This window comes from Microchirus variegatus, assembly GCF_963457635.1.
Source record: "Microchirus variegatus genome assembly, chromosome: 9".
Taxonomy (NCBI): Eukaryota; Metazoa; Chordata; class Actinopteri; order Pleuronectiformes; family Soleidae; genus Microchirus; species Microchirus variegatus.
In genome coordinates, this window is record NC_139810.1 from 875001 (window position 1) to 892500 (window position 17500).

General features: G+C 43.6%; 5 protein-coding genes across 5 annotated transcripts in view; 4 read left to right on the forward strand and 1 right to left on the reverse strand.

The window, feature by feature from the left end:
• lrtm1 (leucine rich repeats and transmembrane domains 1) overlaps positions 1-1658 on the forward strand; it is a 72431-nt gene extending 70773 nt beyond the window's left edge. The window contains exon 5 of the transcript XR_014592938.1: positions 1575-1658. The gene's annotated coding sequence lies outside the window, so the exon portion shown is untranslated. The remainder of the gene's footprint in view (positions 1-1574) is intronic.
• The window catches only part of cacna2d3a (calcium channel, voltage-dependent, alpha 2/delta subunit 3a), a gene marked incomplete at both ends in the record, with an annotated part of 143308 nt that overhangs the window by 98423 nt on the left and 27385 nt on the right, over positions 1-17500 (reverse strand). The window contains one exon of the mRNA XM_083894955.1: positions 15885-15944. Coding sequence (XP_083751081.1) covers positions 15885-15944 — 60 coding nt within the window. The remainder of the gene's footprint in view (positions 1-15884; positions 15945-17500) is intronic.
• LOC310931704 (E3 ubiquitin-protein ligase TRIM35-like) lies at positions 6636-8012 on the forward strand (the record flags this gene model as incomplete). The annotated part of the gene is made up of 1 exon (XM_083894935.1): positions 6636-8012. Exon 1 carries the CDS (start codon positions 6657-6659, stop codon positions 8010-8012), a length of 1356 nt encoding a protein of 451 aa, XP_083751061.1. The 5' UTR covers positions 6636-6656.
• LOC310932429 (E3 ubiquitin-protein ligase TRIM35-like) lies at positions 8612-10071 on the forward strand (the record flags this gene model as incomplete). The annotated part of the gene is made up of 2 exons (XM_083895750.1): positions 8612-8660; positions 8756-10071. The coding sequence occupies exon 2, from the start codon at positions 8773-8775 to the stop codon at positions 10069-10071; it is 1299 nt and encodes a 432-aa protein (XP_083751876.1). The 5' UTR covers positions 8612-8660; positions 8756-8772.
• On the forward strand, positions 12958-14407 carry LOC310932432 (E3 ubiquitin-protein ligase TRIM35-like). Its single transcript, XM_083895753.1, has one exon. The coding sequence runs from the start codon at positions 12979-12981 to the stop codon at positions 14338-14340; it is 1362 nt and encodes a 453-aa protein (XP_083751879.1). The 5' UTR covers positions 12958-12978; the 3' UTR covers positions 14341-14407.

The following is a 17500-nucleotide window of genomic DNA, read 5'->3' on the forward strand; positions in this document are numbered from 1 at the left end:
AATGAGTCTGATAATAGACTTATTTAAATTCACAGCATGTGGCCTTTAATTTGGATTAAAACGCCTCCATCAGCCTGGCACTTTCAGTAATGTGTGTGTGTGTGTGTGTGTGTGTGTGTGTGTGTGTGTGTGTGTGTGTGTGTGTGTAGTCAATTATGGCGCCGGAGCATCAGAGTGAAGCGGAGCCACTAATGCAGTCACTGATCACTGTGTTAACAAGCTGATCTTTAACGCTGCAGTGCATTAAACTGAGACACATGCGCACACACAGACACACACACACACATTATGTAAAGTTCCAGTTTCATCAATCTCTCATAACATTTGGTTCAGAAAACGTGTAAAAAATCTCAGTTTTTAATGATTTCTTTGTTTTTTTGGATCAAAGAAACCAGAAAATCTTCACATTTAAGAAGCTGAAAAATCTGAAAATGTGATTTAATCATTTGAAGAAAAAAAAAAAACAAAAAAAAAAACACCTGAATTGATCCATTATCAAAATAGGAGACAATAAGTCCAGTGACTGATTTAGAACAAAGCTTTCCACAGGTTAACCTGAGCGAAAAGTACTCAAAATGTTTAAAGGAGAATTATAACACAGTTCAAAGTTCACTTGTCTCGTTTTTATGAACGAAACTTAAAGGAAAACGGTCTATTTTTGTGATTTCTGCACAATTATCCATACCCAATATCTCTGTAAACACACACACACACACACAAGCACTAAGGGTTAATCTAAGGGTTGATGGTTGCAGTTCTAGTCGAGACAGAGTAGAGACGTGAAACCGAGCTTCACTGATCAGGAAATCATCAATAATGTTGATTTTCTCTAATAAAACTGGAGTTGAAGCTTCAAAGTCTCTGAATTCTCTTAGAAACAGAACAACAAAACTGAGTCTGGACCTGGACACGGACGTGGAGAGGTTTCTGTTCAACTCGAAGGAACGCTGATCGTCTACTCATGTCTGTGCGATGACTTTCATTCACTTTCAATGGAGAAAAATGACAGAACATTAATCCATCCATCATTTACCTCTTTATCCTCCACCAGAGGGTCACGGGGGGTGCTGTGTCTATGTGTCTGGAAGATGAAATTACCCATGATGCTTAGCAAAGTCAGCGAGCCGGCTGATATTTTTCAACAAAGATGGCGGCCACATCTGCCGAGGAACAATTTCGTTGTGATATATTTTTGCAAATAAGCACAGTGTGTTGGAATATGTTGGTTTGATACACATCAGCTAGCAGCAGCAGCTAGCTAACTAGCTAACTAGCGGCTATTTGCGTTAAGTGCTTCGGGAGAGTTTTGCCCGTCATGCAAACGCTCTCAAAGCACCCGGCAAATAGCCGCTAGCTAGCTCTGCTACATGTGTGTAGTTTTGTCAGTGTGTGGATGTGTGTGTACCGGCGTTCACTTGAACACGAATACTCTGGACTTGTCAGATTTCGACCGACCGCATACGCGATTTAGCGTTTACGAGGATGGAGAAAAACAAACGGCCGATCCGCCGCCATTTTTCCTGAATGAAAACAGTAGCACTCTCCACCGGCAGAATTGTCAACACGTGACGTAGGTTAGCACGTTCGTCACGTTCACTACGCTAATTTGCATATAGTGGCGTCCCAATACCACTTCCCTTAACGAGGGGAATTTACGGTTGAGGGCGCTCAAAAACCAAGGAGACATTTTAAGGGGGAGGTGTTGGGACGGATCCCACCACTAAAGCCCAATTTATACTCCTGCGCAAAGGTTAGGCGTAACGTATGTTACGCAGAGCCGAGATAACGCTGCTCTGTGCCAACCACAGTGAGCACCGAGCGTCCACAGAGGAGGAGCTGATCACCGCCGACAACGTCGCTGCCAAACTATAAATACGTCATATCTTAACACGCCTCAAATGATCTTAAAACTGCGTTCAGTGACACACGCCGTTGCTCACTGTAGCCAAAAGCACAACAGCCTTGCGCAGCGACCCCTGCTGATCGGGCGGGAAACTGCAGCGCGTATCCGTCACGACGCAGCCGGAGAAGTTTACTGTGGCCTTAACGCTAACATCTTTAGAAACAAAGGATTGTTTATGACGAGCGATCACAGTAAGAGTTCAGCGCAGTCGTGAATCTTTATCTCAGCGACTGATCCTCTGAGGACGTCTTTTTATTGGCTGCAGAGGCCAGAGGAGGCTGCTCTCTGCTGCATCCATGTTTACAACAGCAGCAGCAGCAGCAGCATCATCATCATCAGCAGCAGCAGCAGCAGCATCACTGCAGGAGAACAGAGCGAGGGAGGGAGGGAATCGCTGCAGATTATTCTGCCAATTTCACATGGAAGAGGAAGAAGAGCTCTGGAAAGCAGCGATAAGGACATTCCTATCAGACCTCTGGCAGCAGCCAAATATGGATCCAATAGCAACAGAAGAAAGAGCACAAACATTTGAGAATAAACCCTGAATCGTAAATGGAGGAGGTTTCACCCGACGGCGTGGACCTGCTTATTTATAGCAAGGCTGCTGATAATTACTGCTTATTCTGCACGGTGTATACGCTATTAGAGATCACACACACACACACACACACACACACAGTAAATATCGTAACAAAAATGCTTAAATCCAATTCACGTTTTTCACTAAATCAGGATGAAAATTGACATTTAATTTGCTCCTTCTGAACACACATACAGAACCAGACCAGACAAGAACCAAACCAACCTGGAACAAACCACACTAGAACCAACGAGACCAAGACAAATGAGACCAGGACTAAACCAAACAAACATGGACCAGATTGGAATCAACCAGACCAAAACCAGAACAGAACTAGACCTCAATCTGACCAGACCAGACCCACTATTGTACCAAAGAATAGACTGGAACAAACCACACAAGACAAGACCAGAACATATGAGACTAAACTTGACCCCTTAACTTGGAACCAAGAACCAACCGGACCAGCACAGGTGAGCAATAGTTAGCCAAATAACATCCAAACAAACCTGGACCAGACTAAACCAGAAGAGATAATTCCAGAACAAACATTAGACCTGAAGCAGGACCAACTCCAACCCAGACTAGACCACTTTAGAACAAAGAGTGAAAGTGATCTCATAAAAGAAACTCATTTAAGGCTAAATTGATCCAAGGAAAGACTGGACCAGACCAGAACCAGAGTAGAAAACAGACCAGAACTAGACCAACCTGGAATAAACCACAGTAGAACCAACTAGACCAAGACAAATGAGACCAGGACTAAACCAAACAAACATGGACTAGACTGGAATCAACCAGACCAAGACCAGAACAGAACTAGACCTCAATCTGACCAGACCAGACCACTATTGTACCCAATAATACACTGGAACCAACCACACAAGACAAGACCAGAACATATGAGACTAAACTTGACCCCTTAACCTGGAACGAACCACAGAAGAACCAACCGGACCAGCACAGATGAGAGCAATAGTTAGCCAAATAACATCCAAACAAACCTGGACCAGACTGATCACGACTAAACCAGAAGAGATCATTCCAGAACAAACATTAGACCTGAAGCAGGACCAACTCCAACCCAGACTAGACCACTTTAGAACAAAGAGAGGAAGTGATCTCATAAAAGAAACTAATTTAAGGCAAAATTGATCCAAGAAAGGACTGGACCAGACCAGAACCAGAGTAGAAAACAGACCAGAACTAGACCAATCTGGAATAAACCACAGTAGAACCAACTAGACCAAGACAAATGAGACCAGGACTAAACCAAACAAACATGGACCAGACTGGAATCAACCAGACCAAGACCAGAACAGAACTAGACCTCAAGCTGACCAGACCAGACCAGCATGGTGACAAAGAATAGACTGGAACCAACCACACAAGACAAGACCAGAACATATGAGACTAAACTTGACTCCTTAACCTGGAACGAACCACAGAAGAACCAACCGACCTGAAGCACGACCAACTCCAACCAAGACTAGACCACTTTAGAACAAAGAGTGGAAGTGATCGCATAAAAGAAACTCATTTAAGGCTAAATTGATCCAAGGAAAGACTGGACCAGACCAGAACCAGAGTAAAAAAAACAGACCCGAAACTGACAAAACCAAACCAGATTAGACCAGACTGGAACCAACCAGACAAAACCAGAGCAGATCTCTACATGAGAAGGAAGTAGACCTGAACCAAACCAGAACTCAATGAGTAAGACCAGAACCCGAACTAGACCAGAACCAGACAACTGTGTTCAGGATTATTACAAACATAAAAACAGGCAACAGAAACAACATTTCATTAATTTACTTTGATACAACATGAACAAAACAATCACATGAATGAATGAATGAATGAATGAATGAATGAATGAATGAATGAATGAATGAATGAACTACAGCAAACAATCAAAGCAACAAGTCAAAATCTGACACAGAGGACATTCAGAGGACACAAGTTAGCACAGCTAGCTTTGTTTGTTTCCTGTAGCCTGAGCTAAGCGAAGTCTGACTTTACTGAGGACGCCATTTTGTTTCTACAGAAGCCTGAACAGACAAAACCAGAAGAAAAAAACAACAACGTTCTTACTCGTGTGTGAAGAACCTTCACATGTTTGTCAAAGAGAGAAGAAGAAGAAGATTCTCCTCAATAATCCTGACTTTCTTTATCTACAGTCTCAAGTTACCATGTGATCATGTGACACTTCTTCCTGCTTCTGCAAAAACTGCTGCTGAGGGGGGAGGAGCCTTAAATACTGGAGTCAGCTGATTGGACTGAACCATGTGTTGCTATGTTATGGGGGGGGGGGAGAGAAACTGGGCTGAGTTACGTTTGCTTGGCGTCCATTTTGTTTAGCCTTCATGAAACAGTCTGAAAAAATACATATATATACACATATACATATACATGTATATACATATACATATTAATATATATACATATATATTGAAATGGTAAAAGCTTTTTCAGACTGGAAAAAAATTTTTTTTTTAAATGGACACACACACACACACACATATATAAAGTTCACTTTTTAACAGATAAAATAGATAATATAAAAAGTTAGTGTTGTAGTGTTTAATATCAGCTCATGTCTCTAACATGGACTCATGATTCTGCTCATTATTAACAAATATAAATATAAATATATTAGCTCACAGTAATAAGACGTTCAGGTGATTAAATGCATAAGATTCAACATTAAATAACGTGTGTATCAGCTTCTTTGATTTAGAGCACTCACACACACACACTCACACACACACTCACTCACACTCACTCACACACACACTCACTCACTCACACTCACACACACACGAAACGAAGGATTATTGAAACTTAGTGAGATAACAGAGCTGCAGACACTGTTCATCAGACCAGTGGTTTTGATCAGATATTAAAGTGGACCTAGACCTGAAGTTCTTATTAAGGCTGTTTTTTAGTGTGTATCTGCATCATTACCTTGTTTATGAAGCCCTGAAGGTTCTAAACAAACAGTTCAGTCACTGCTGAGAACGATGTGTTTTATTATAATCTCGGGCTCAGCGAGATCTCTGAAAAAACCCGGTCCTGAACAGCAGATCGTCCTGCTCCGGGCACTAGTCCGGGCACATCCGGTTGCGTACATTGAACCGCAGAAGAAGAATAACGTCCGTTGTGGAGGTGTTTCACGAGCGACAGTGTCTTCTGACTCTGGGTCTGACTCTGGGTCAAAGGTCGTCAAAGGGACTGAGGCGGGGAGTCGTGAAGAAGCTATTTTTAAACACTGTTAAAACAATGTTTTGATAATGAGGAGCAGTGCATCCACCGTTCCAGAGGGGGGAGCTGGTGTGCTGAATATGTCACTTCCTGGTATTGACCAACCACAACACACTCTGTCTTCTGGGTGAGAGTTGAGTCTCAAATATCGCGGCTGACGAACAGCGTCAGAAAAGAGGATTTCTATCGGCTCGTTTCCAGCAACTAGGAGGTTTTTGAGCATAAAAACAAGTTAATGTATGTAAATAAACCTCCATAACTAACATATATGTGCAACAGGACCACTCTATGGGAGCTTTAAGTGGTTTTGATCAGATACTAAGTGGTTTTATACATGTGTGAAATGATGTTTGTCTTTGAGATGATTGTGTCTTGTTGACTGTTGAAGTCTGAACATGTAATAATATGTAATAATGTAATAAAGAGACTGTGATCACTTTGTGTCTCACTGACGTTTTATTGATTTATTTATGTGTATGTTTAACACACACACACACACACACACACACACACACACACACACACACACACACACACACACACACACACACACACACACACACACACACACACACACACACACACACACACACACACACACACACACACACACACACACACACACACACACACACACACAACCCAACCTGTGTTCCAGGCTCCGCCCTCTTCCTCTGACTCACCAGAGAAGAACCAGGAAACAGTCAGTCTGTGTTGGTGAGTGAAGAGACGCAGACTGAAGACCAGACTCTGGTGAAGACAAGACGCTGCTTCGTCCTCTCGTCCACACACTGAAGGTGAGTTTGACAAAAACCTGGACTCAAAGTGAACTTCAGTGAAGTCAGTAGAGGAGGAGGAGGAAGTCCTGACTCTGAGTCTGCTCTGTTTTCAGCTTCTCTCACAGACAAAATGGCCTCCAGATTAGAGGAGGATCTCTGCTGTTCCGTCTGTCATGAGGTCTTCAGAGATCCTGTGGTTCTGTCCTGTAGCCATAGCTTCTGTAAAGACTGTGTGAAGACATGGTGGAAAGACAAAACAACACAAGACTGTCCTGTTTGTAAGAGAAGGGCTTTAATGGATGAACCACCATGTAACCTGGCTTTAAAGAACTTGTGTGAGACCTTCTTACAGGAGAGAGCTCAGAGGTCTTCAGAGGTTCTCTGCAGTCAACACTCTGAGAAACTCAGACTCTTCTGTCTGGACCATCAGCAGCCAGTGTGTGTCGTCTGCAGAGATTCAGAAAAACACAGCGGCCACAAGTTCAGACCCATCGATGAAGCTGCTCAACAACAGAAGAAGGACCTTCAGGAAACTCTGGAGACCTTCAAGAAGAACTTAAAGAGTCTGGAAGAAGTTCAGGTGAAGTTTGAGGAAACAGCAGAACACATTAAAGTCCAGGCTCGACGCACAGAGACAAGGATGAAGGAGAAGTTTCTTCAGCTTCATCAGTTTCTAGAAGAGGAAGAGGAGACCAGGATGACTGCACTGAGGGAGGAAGAGGAGCAGAAGAGTCTCATGATGAAGGAGAAGATGGAGGCTCTGAGCAGAGACATAGAAGCTCTATCAGATACAGTCAGAGCCACAGAGGACGAGCTGAGAGCTGAAGACGTCTCCTTCCTGCTCAACTACAGAGTGAAGCAGCGCCCCCTGCTGGAGCCTCCACAGCTGCACTCAGGAGCTCTGATAGACGAGGCCAAACACCTGGGCAACCTGACCTTCAACATCTGGAACAAGATGAAGGACGTGGTCTCCTACAGTCCTGTGGTTCTGGACCCAAACACTGCTGGTTCAGGACTCATCCTGTCTGAAGATCTGACCAGTGTGAGATATGGAGACAGACAGAAGGTTCCTGATAATCCAGAGAGGATTGATTATTACATCAGTGTCCTGAGCTCTGAGGGTTTTAACTCAGGAACTCACAGCTGGGACGTCCATGTTGGAGACAACACATGGTGGAATGTTGGAGTTTTAGAGTCTGTCCAGAGGAAAGGAGACATACGGTCTGGATTATGGAGGATAATGTTCTATAAAGATAAATACTATGAAGGGTCACCAGGTAAATGCTCTGTTCTCCAGCTGAAGAAGATCCAGAAGATCAGAGTGAGTCTGGACTGGGACAGAGGACAAGTGTCCTTCTCTGATCCTGATACTAACACACTCATACACACACACACACACACTTTCACACACACCATGTTTCCATACTTTAGCACTGGTGATGAAGATGAAGATCACCCATTGAAGATGTTACCAGTGAAGCTTTGAGTGACAGATGAACAGAGTGTGTTAAAGGGACAGTGTGTTAGTGTCAGTCAGATAAAGTCAGGATTTCTTTGACACAATCGTTAGCAAAGCTGAATTTAGAGAACAGAGAAAATGTTGGATTTCTTAAATCAGGATTATTGAAACTTAGAGAGAAAACAGAGCTGCAGACGCTGTTCATCAGATAAGTGGTTTTGATCAGATATTAAGTGGTTTTGATCAGATATTAAGTGGTTTTATACATGTGTGAAATGATGTTTGTCTTTGAGATGATTGTGTCTTGTTGACTGTTGAAGTCTGAACATGTAATAATATGTAATAATGTAATAAAGAGACTGTGATCACTTTGTGTCTCACTGACGTTTTATTGTTTTATTTATGTGTATGTTTAACACACACACACACACACACACACACACACACACACACCCCCCCCCCACACACACACACCCCCCCCCCCCCCACACACACACACACACACACACACACACAGAACCCAACCCGTGTTCCAGGCTCCGCCCTCTTCCTCTGACTCACCAGAGAAGAACCAGGAAACAGTCAGTCTGTGTTGGTGAGTGAAGAGACGCAGACTGAAGACCAGACTCTGGTGAAGACAAGACGCTGCTTCGTCCTCTCGTCCACACACTGAAGGTGAGTTTGACAAAAACCTGGACTCAAAGTGAACTTCAGTGAAGTCAGTAGAGGAGGAGGAGGAAGTCCTGACTCTGAGTCTGCTCTGTTTTCAGCTTCTCTCACAGACAAAATGGCCTCCAGATTAGAGGAGGATCTCTGCTGTTCCGTCTGTCATGAGGTCTTCAGAGATCCTGTGGTTCTGTCCTGTAGCCACAGCTTCTGTAAAGACTGTGTGAAGACATGGTGGAAAGACAAAACAACACAAGAATGTCCTGTTTGTAAGAAAAGGTCTTTAATGGATGAACCACCATGTAACCTGGCTTTAAAGAACTTGTGTGAGACCTTCTTACAGGAGAGAGCTCAGAGGTCTTCAGAGGTTCTCTGCAGTCAACACTCTGAGAAACTCAGACTCTTCTGTCTGGACCATCAGCAGCCAGTGTGTCTCGTCTGCAGAGATTCAGAAAAACACAGCGGCCACAAGTTCAGACCCATCGATGAAGCTGCTCAACAACAGAAGAAGGACCTTCAGGAAACTCTGGAGACCTTCAAGAAGAACTTAGAGAGTCTGGAAGAAGTTCAGGTGAAGTTTGAGGAAACAGCAGAACACATTAAAGTCCAGGCTCGACGCACAGAGACAAGGATGAAGGAGAAGTTTCTTCAGCTTCATCAGTTTCTAGAAGAGGAAGAGGAGACCAGGATGACTGCACTGAGGGAGGAAGAGGAGCAGAAGAGTCTCATGATGAAGGAGAAGATGGAGGCTCTGAGCAGAGACATAGAAGCTCTATCAGATACAGTCAGAGCCACAGAGGACGAGCTGAGAGCTGAAGACGTCTCCTTCCTGCTCAACTACAGAGTGAAGCAGCGCCCCCTGCTGGAGCCTCCACAGCTGCACTCAGGAGCTCTGATAGACGAGGCCAAACACCTGGGCAACCTGACCTTCAACATCTGGAACAAGATGAAGGACGTGGTCTCCTACAGTCCTGTGGTTCTGGACCCAAACACTGCTGGTCCAGGACTCATCCTGTCTGAAGATCTGACCAGTGTGAGATATGGAGATGAACAGAAGGTTCCTGATAATCCAGAGAGGATTGATTATTGCGTCAGTGTCCTGAGCTCTGAGGGTTTTAACTCAGGAACTCACAGCTGGGACGTCCATGTTGGAGACAACACATGGTGGAATGTTGGAGTTTTAGAGTCTGTCCAGAGGAAAGGAGACATACGGTCTGGATTATGGAGGATAATGTTCTATAAAGATAAATACTATGAAGGGTCACCAGGTAAATGCTCTGTTCTCCAGCTGAAGAAGATCCAGAAGATCAGAGTGAGTCTGGACTGGGACAGAGGACAAGTGTCCTTCTCTGATCCTGATACTAACACACTCATACACACACACACACACTTTCACACACACCATGTTCCCATACATTGACACTGGTGATAAAGATGAAGATCACCCACTGAAGATGTTACCAGTGAAGCTTTGAGTGACAGATGAACAGAGTGTGTTAAAGGGACAGTGTGTTAGTGTCAGTCAGATAAAGTCAGGATTTCTTTGACACAATCGTTAGCAAAGCTGAATTTAGAGAACAGAGAAAATGTTGGATTTCTTAAATCAGGATTATTGAAACTTAGAGAGAAAACAGAGCTGCAGACGCTGTTCATCAGATAAGTGGTTTAGATCAGATATGAAGTGGTTTAGATCAGATATGAAGTGGTGTAGATCAGATATGAAGTGGTTTTGATCAGATATTAAGTAGTTTTGATCAGATACTAAGTGGTTTTGATCAGATACTAAGTGGTTTTGATCAGATACTAAGTGGTTTTGATCAGATACTAAGTGGTTTTATACATGTGTGAAATGATGTTTGTCTTTGAGATGATTGTGTCTTGTTGACTGTTGAAGTCTGAACATGTAATAATATGTAATAATGTAATAAAGAGACTGTGATCACTTTGTGTCTCACTGACTGTTTATTGTTTTATTTAAGTGTGTGTTTGACTGACACACACACACACACACACACACACACACACACACACACACACACACACACACACACTTACACTTTCCTCAATAATCCTGACTTTCTTTATCTAGAGTCTCAAGTTACCATGTGATCATGTGACACTTCTTCCTGCTTCTGCAAAAAACTGAAGCTGAGGGGGGAGGAGCCTTAAATACTGGAGTCAGCTGATTGGACTGAACCATGTGTTGCTATGTTATGGGGGGGGGGGAGAGAAACTGGGCTGAGTTACGTTTGCTTGGCGTCCATTTTGTTTAGCCTTCATGAAACAGTCTGAAAAAATACATATATATACACATATACATATACATGTATATACATATACATATTAATATATATACATATATATTGAAATGGTAAAAGCTTTTTCAGACTGGAAAAAAAAAATTTTTTTAAATGGACACACACACACACACACACACACACACACTGGTGTCAGACGTCAGGATATAAAGTTCACTTTTTAACAGATAAAATAGATAATATAAAAAGTTAGTGTTGTAGTGTTTAATATCAGCTCATGTCTCTAACATGGACTCATGATTCTGCTCATTATTAACAAATATAAATATAAATATATTAGCTCACAGTAATAAGACGTTCAGGTGATTAAATGCATAAGATTCAACATTAAATAACGTGTGTATCAGCTTCTTTGATTTAGAGCACTCACACACACTCACTCACACACACACTCACACTCACACACACACTCACTCACACACACTCACACACACACGAAACGAAGGATTATTGAAACTTAGTGAGATAACAGAGCTGCAGACACTGTTCATCAGACCAGTGGTTTTGATCAGATATTAAAGTGGACCTAGACCTGAAGTTCTTATTAAGGCTGTTTTTTAGTGTGTATCTGCGTCATTACCTTGTTTACGAAGCCCTGAAGGTTCTAAACAAACAGTTCAGTCACTGCTGAGAACGCTGTGTTTTATTGTAATCTCAGGCTCAGAGAGATCTCTGAAAAACCCGGTCCGGTTACGTAAACAGCGGTTCTCCTGAACAGCAGATCCTCCTGCTCCGGGCACTAGTCCGGGCACATCCGGTTGCGTACATTGAACCACAGAAGAAGAATAACGTCCGTTGTGGAGGTGTTTCACGAGCGACAGTGTCTTCTGACTCTGGGTCTGACTCTGGGTCAAAGGTCGTCAAAGGGACTGAGGCGGGGAGTCGTGAAGAAGCTATTTTTAAACACTGTTAAACAATGTTTTGATAATGAGGAGCAGTGCATCCACCGTTCCAGAGGGGGGCGCTGCGCTTCTGAGAGCTGGTGTGCTGAATATGTCACTTCCTGGTATTGACCAACCACAAGACACTCTGTCTTCTGGGTGAGAGTTGAGTCTCAAATATCGCGGCTGACGAACAGCGTCAGAAAAAAGGTTTTCTATCGGCTCTTTTCCAGCAACTAGGAGGTTTTTGAGCATAAAAACAAGTTAATGTATGTAAGTAGACCTCCATAACTAACATATATGTGCAACAGGACCACTCTATGTGAGCTTTAAGTGGTTTTGATCAGATACTAAGTGGTTTTATACATGTGTGAAATGATGTTTGTCTTTGAGATGATTGTGTCTTGTTGACTGTTGAAGTCTGAACATGTAATAATATGTAATAATGTAATAAAGAGTCTGTGATCACTTTGTGTCTCACTGACGTTTTATTGTTTTATTTATGTGTATGTTTAACACACACACACACACACACACACACACACACACACACACACACACACACACACACACACACACACACACACACACACACACACACACACACACACACACACACACACACACACACACACACACACACACACACACACACACACACACACACACACACATATTGAAACTGAAAGCTGCTCAAATGGATTTGCGGCCACAGCAGCAGTCGTGTGTGTGGGAGTGAGTGAGTGTGTGCAACGCTAACACACACACACACACACACACACACACACACACACACACACACACACACACACACACACACACACACACACACACACACACACACACACACACACACAGAACCCAATCTGTGTTCCAGGCTCCGCCCTCTTCCTCTGACTCACCAGAGAAGAACCAGGAAACAGTCAGTCTGTGTTGGTGAGTGAAGAGACTCAGACTGAAGACCAGACTCTGGTGAAGACAAGACGCTGCTTCGTCCTCTCGTCCACACACTGAAGGTGAGTTTGACAAAAACCTGGACTCAAAGTGAACTTCAGTGAAGTCAGTAGAGGAGGAGGAGGAAGTCCTGACTCTGAGTCTGCTCTGTTTTCAGCTTCTCTCACAGACAAAATGGCCTCCAGATTAGAGGAGGATCTCTGCTGTTCCGTCTGTCATGAGGTCTTCAGAGATCCTGTGGTTCTGTCCTGTAGCCACAGCTTCTGTAAAGACTGTGTGAAGACATGGTGGAAAGACAGACCAACACCAGACTGTCCTGTTTGTAAGAAAAGGTCTTTAATGGATGAACCACCATGTAACCTGGCTTTAAAGAACACGTGTGAGACCTTCTTACAAGAGAAAGCTCAGAGGTCTTCAGAGGTTCTCTGCAGTCAACACTCTGAGAAACTCAGACTCTTCTGTCTGGACCATCAGCAGCCAGTGTGTCTCGTCTGCAGAGATTCAGAAAAACACAGCGGCCACAAGTTCAGACCCATCGATGAAGCTGCTCAACAACAGAAGAAGGACCTTCAGGAAACTCTGGAGACCTTCAAGAAGAACTTAGAGAGTCTGGAAGAAGTTCAGGTGGAGTTTGAGGAAACAGCAGAACACATTAAAGTCCAGGCTCGACGCACAGAGACAAAGATGAAGGAGCAGTTTCTTCAGCTTCATCAGTTTCTAGAAGAGGAAGAGGAGACCAGGATGACTGCACTGAGGGAGGAAGAGGAGCAGAAGAGTCTCATGATGAAGGAGAAGATGGAGGCTCTGAGCAGAGACATAGAAGCTCTATCAGATACAGTCAGAGCCACAGAGGACGAGCTGAGAGCTGAAGACGTCTCCTTCCTGCTCAACTACAGAGTGAAGCAGCGCCCCCTGCTGGAGCCTCCACAGCTGCACTCAGGAGCTCTGATAGACGAGGCCAAACACCTGGGCAACCTGACCTTCAACATCTGGAACAAGATGAAGGACATGGTCTCCTACAGTCCTGTGGTTCTGGACCCAAACACTGCTCGTCCAGGACTCATCCTGTCTGAAGATCTGACCAGTGTGAGATATGGAGATGAACAGAAGGTTCCTGATAATCCAGAGAGGATTGATCATTACTACAGTGTCCTGAGCTCTGAGGGTTTTAACTCAGGAACTCACAGCTGGGACGTCCATGTTGGAGACAACACATGGTGGTTAGTGGGAGTTTTAGAGTCTGTCCAGAGGAAAGGAAAAGACATAGAGTCTGGATTATGGAAGATACTGTTCTATAAAGATAAATACTATGAACAGTCACCAGGTAAAGAGTCTGTTCTCCAGCTGAAGAAGAAGATCCAGAAGATCAGAGTGAGTCTGGACTGGGACAGAGGACAAGTGTCCTTCTCTGACCCTGATACTAACACACTCATACACACACACACACACACTTTCACACACACCATGTTTCCATACTTTAACACTGGTGATGAAGATGAAGATCACCCAGTGAAGATGTTACCAGTGAAGCTTTGAGTGACAGATGAACAGAGTGTGTTAAAGGGACAGTGTGTTAGTGTCAGTCAGATAAAGTCAGGATTTCTTTGACACAATCGTTAGCAAAGCTGAATTTAGAGAACAGAGAAAATGTTGGATTTCTTAAATCAGGATTATTGAAACTTAGAGAGAAAACAGAGCTGCAGACGCTGTTCATCAGATAAGTGGTTTAGATCAGATACTAAGTGGTTTTGATCAGATACTAAGTGGTTTTGATCAGATATTAAGTGGTTTTATACATGTGTGAAATGATGTTTGTCTTTGAGATGATTGTGTCTTGTTGACTGTTGAAGTCTGAACATGTAATAATATGTAATAATGTAATAAAGAGACTGTGATCACTTTGTGTCTCACTGACTGTTTATTGTTTTATTTAAGTGTGTGTTTGACTGACACACACACACACACACACACACACACACACACACACACACACACACACACACACACACACACACTGCTGCAGAGTTCAGGTTGTGTTTGCAGAGACGATGAAACTCAATGCTTTCGCTCGACTCTGCAGAACTGAGGTGTGGAAGTCCCCCCCCAAAAACCCCCCAAAAACCCCCCGTGGATTTCACCCATAAATAATTCATGATTTATGTTTTTCTGACTTGAAAACGGAGTTTGTTCAGTGTCGACATGGAGGATGAACAGAACCAGATAAGACGCCTCACGCTCTAATATATGTAAACACCGTCAGGACGTTTTAGACGAGCTGTAGATTTATTCTGACGTCACACACTTTATCTTTAACCTGAACCAAACTAACGTGAGACTTTTTCATTCACGTCGTATTTACATTCAAGCTGAAGACGATGTTCGTGCGATGAAACACGGTTTAATCCAGCTCAGATCTGAGTGTACGTGTGTGTACAGCTTATTAGTCCATTATTAAGTTAATTGTCAACAAGTTTTCTCATCAATTCATGGCTTTGAGCGAGTTTTTGTGTTTCTTTTGCTGCATGTAACAAAGAAATCATTTTATTTATTTACTTTGGACGTGGAGGGTCTACGTAACAGCCATAATTCTGTAAAGTTGATAGTAGTTTTGTATTAAAAGAGCAAATCTGACCTTTAATTTGATTTATTTTCAAACATCGTAAAAGGTGTTTCCAGAACACTGTCAGTGATCCGAGTGTTTTATTTTGAAAAACGGATCTCAACGTCCTTAAAAACCAGTTTGACTGCAGACTTTTTACCGTAAATCCTTTTGTAATTCAGCGTCAGATACCTCTTAATAAAGGTATTTTAATAAAGTAAGAAATAAGTAGCCCCTGAAAACGGATCTGCAGCTCGTGATTTGACTGCAGCGCCCCCACACATTAGTGGCAACAACTGGAATAGCATGAGGTTTGTCAGAGAATATTATTATTATCATCATCAGGAACTCCTGAGACAAAAATGGACGGTGTTCCAGAGTGAGCTCCTCTATGCTAATTCAAACCATGCTATGAACAAACAAACACAGACACACATAGACACACAAACACAGACAGACACACACACACACACACACACACCTGCAGGTCAGGATCCTCCTCGTGCTGCAGGTGAGCTTCCTCTGCTGCCTCCACCAGTCTCTGCAGGAGAAGGAGAAACACAAAGGTCAGAGAAACACCTGCACACAATTATGTAGACTCACTTCATAAATAACCTCAGGACACACACACACACACGCACACACACACACAAACACCCACAGACACACACACTTTCGGCCATGTTGTGACACAAAGACTATTTTCCTAAATGCAGCAGTAAAGATAATGACTGCCTCAGGTTCTTTGGACGTCACGAAAACCTCCATCATCGTTTCACGCTGCGCCTCACACACACACACACACACACACACACACACACACACACACACACACACACACACACACACACACACACACACACACACACACACACAGGGTGATGATTCCATGCGTGTGTCCACCTAACAGTAACACAAAATAAAAAACCCTGACTTCTTCTGTGTCGAGTCACAAAAACAAGATGTGAAGAAGCTCGGCTGACTGTGTGTGTGCGTGTGTGTGTGTGTGTGTGTGTGCGTGTGTGTAAGGACAGAGGACATGTCGGTGTGTCCTCTGGTCCACAGCTGGTGTCTCCTGGTGTCTGTGTGAGCTCCGGTAATGCGATGATGTACTTCCCATTTCACATCTCCATTCAAATTGTTTCACTCGTGAAAAAAACACTGCAATCAGGGAGCTTATTTCACAGTGTGTGTGTGTGTGTGTGTGTTGGAAAGCTAACAGTCATCTCATGGCTGGCCAATCATTTTTGCTCACCATAGCAACAACAGCAACAACAACAACAACAACACACCTGCACTCTGACAATCGTTGCATAATCATTGTGGAGACGGTCGTCCGCGCAGGTGGACGTACGTACGTTTATGCAACCTGTCAATCACTCTGGTGTCCACTCAGACCTTTAGATGTGCTACTCACACTGCTTCATGGAAGACCTTTAGCGTAGCGCTGGTCACGCTAGCGCGTTTAACCACAGTTAACCCGCCGCGTTTCCATGACGGCTGACCGGAAAAAAACACGCGTGGCGTCATTGTTTACGGTTACCAATCTAGGCAACATTTACCAGTTAGCTCCTCTAGCGTTGTTAGCGTTAGCCTACAGTGGAACTGGAGCGGTCTGTTTATTAAAGGAAAAGAGCAGCGCTAACAAATAACCAGCGTACCTGCGCGGAAATCGTGAAACATGACGTCGCGCACGTCTTTTTTCGGTCAGTCGTCACGGAAACGCGTCACGCGTTAACGTCAACGTGACCAGCGCTACTTTAAAGTGATATCATGATCCACGTAGCATTCGAGGGCGGGGCCAGAAGGAAACGTGACGCGACGCGATTGGTTCAATTCGGTGTGTAGTTTTTTTTGTATTTCCATTACGAGTGATAGCAAAATAAGCAGTTCCATTCCTCGTCTCCGATGTTTCCACGGATCACAAAGTAACTTCATACTTCATTTTCTGACACACTTGGAAAAACCTGGCACGAGAATCCTGAACCAGAAAACGCCAACTAAGAACTTGGCCTCCTGCATCAGTTCAGGTCCACAGGGTCTGGGTTCTGCCAGAGGCCCGGTCCCTGGTCTGTGGTCTGTTCAGGGCTGAGAGAG

What these genes read in the sequence shown, in the direction of transcription:
- LOC310932432 (XM_083895753.1), top strand. Translation starts at nt 12,979, where the DNA reads ATGGCCTCCAGATTAGAGGAGGATCTCTGCTGTTCCGTCTGTCATGAG.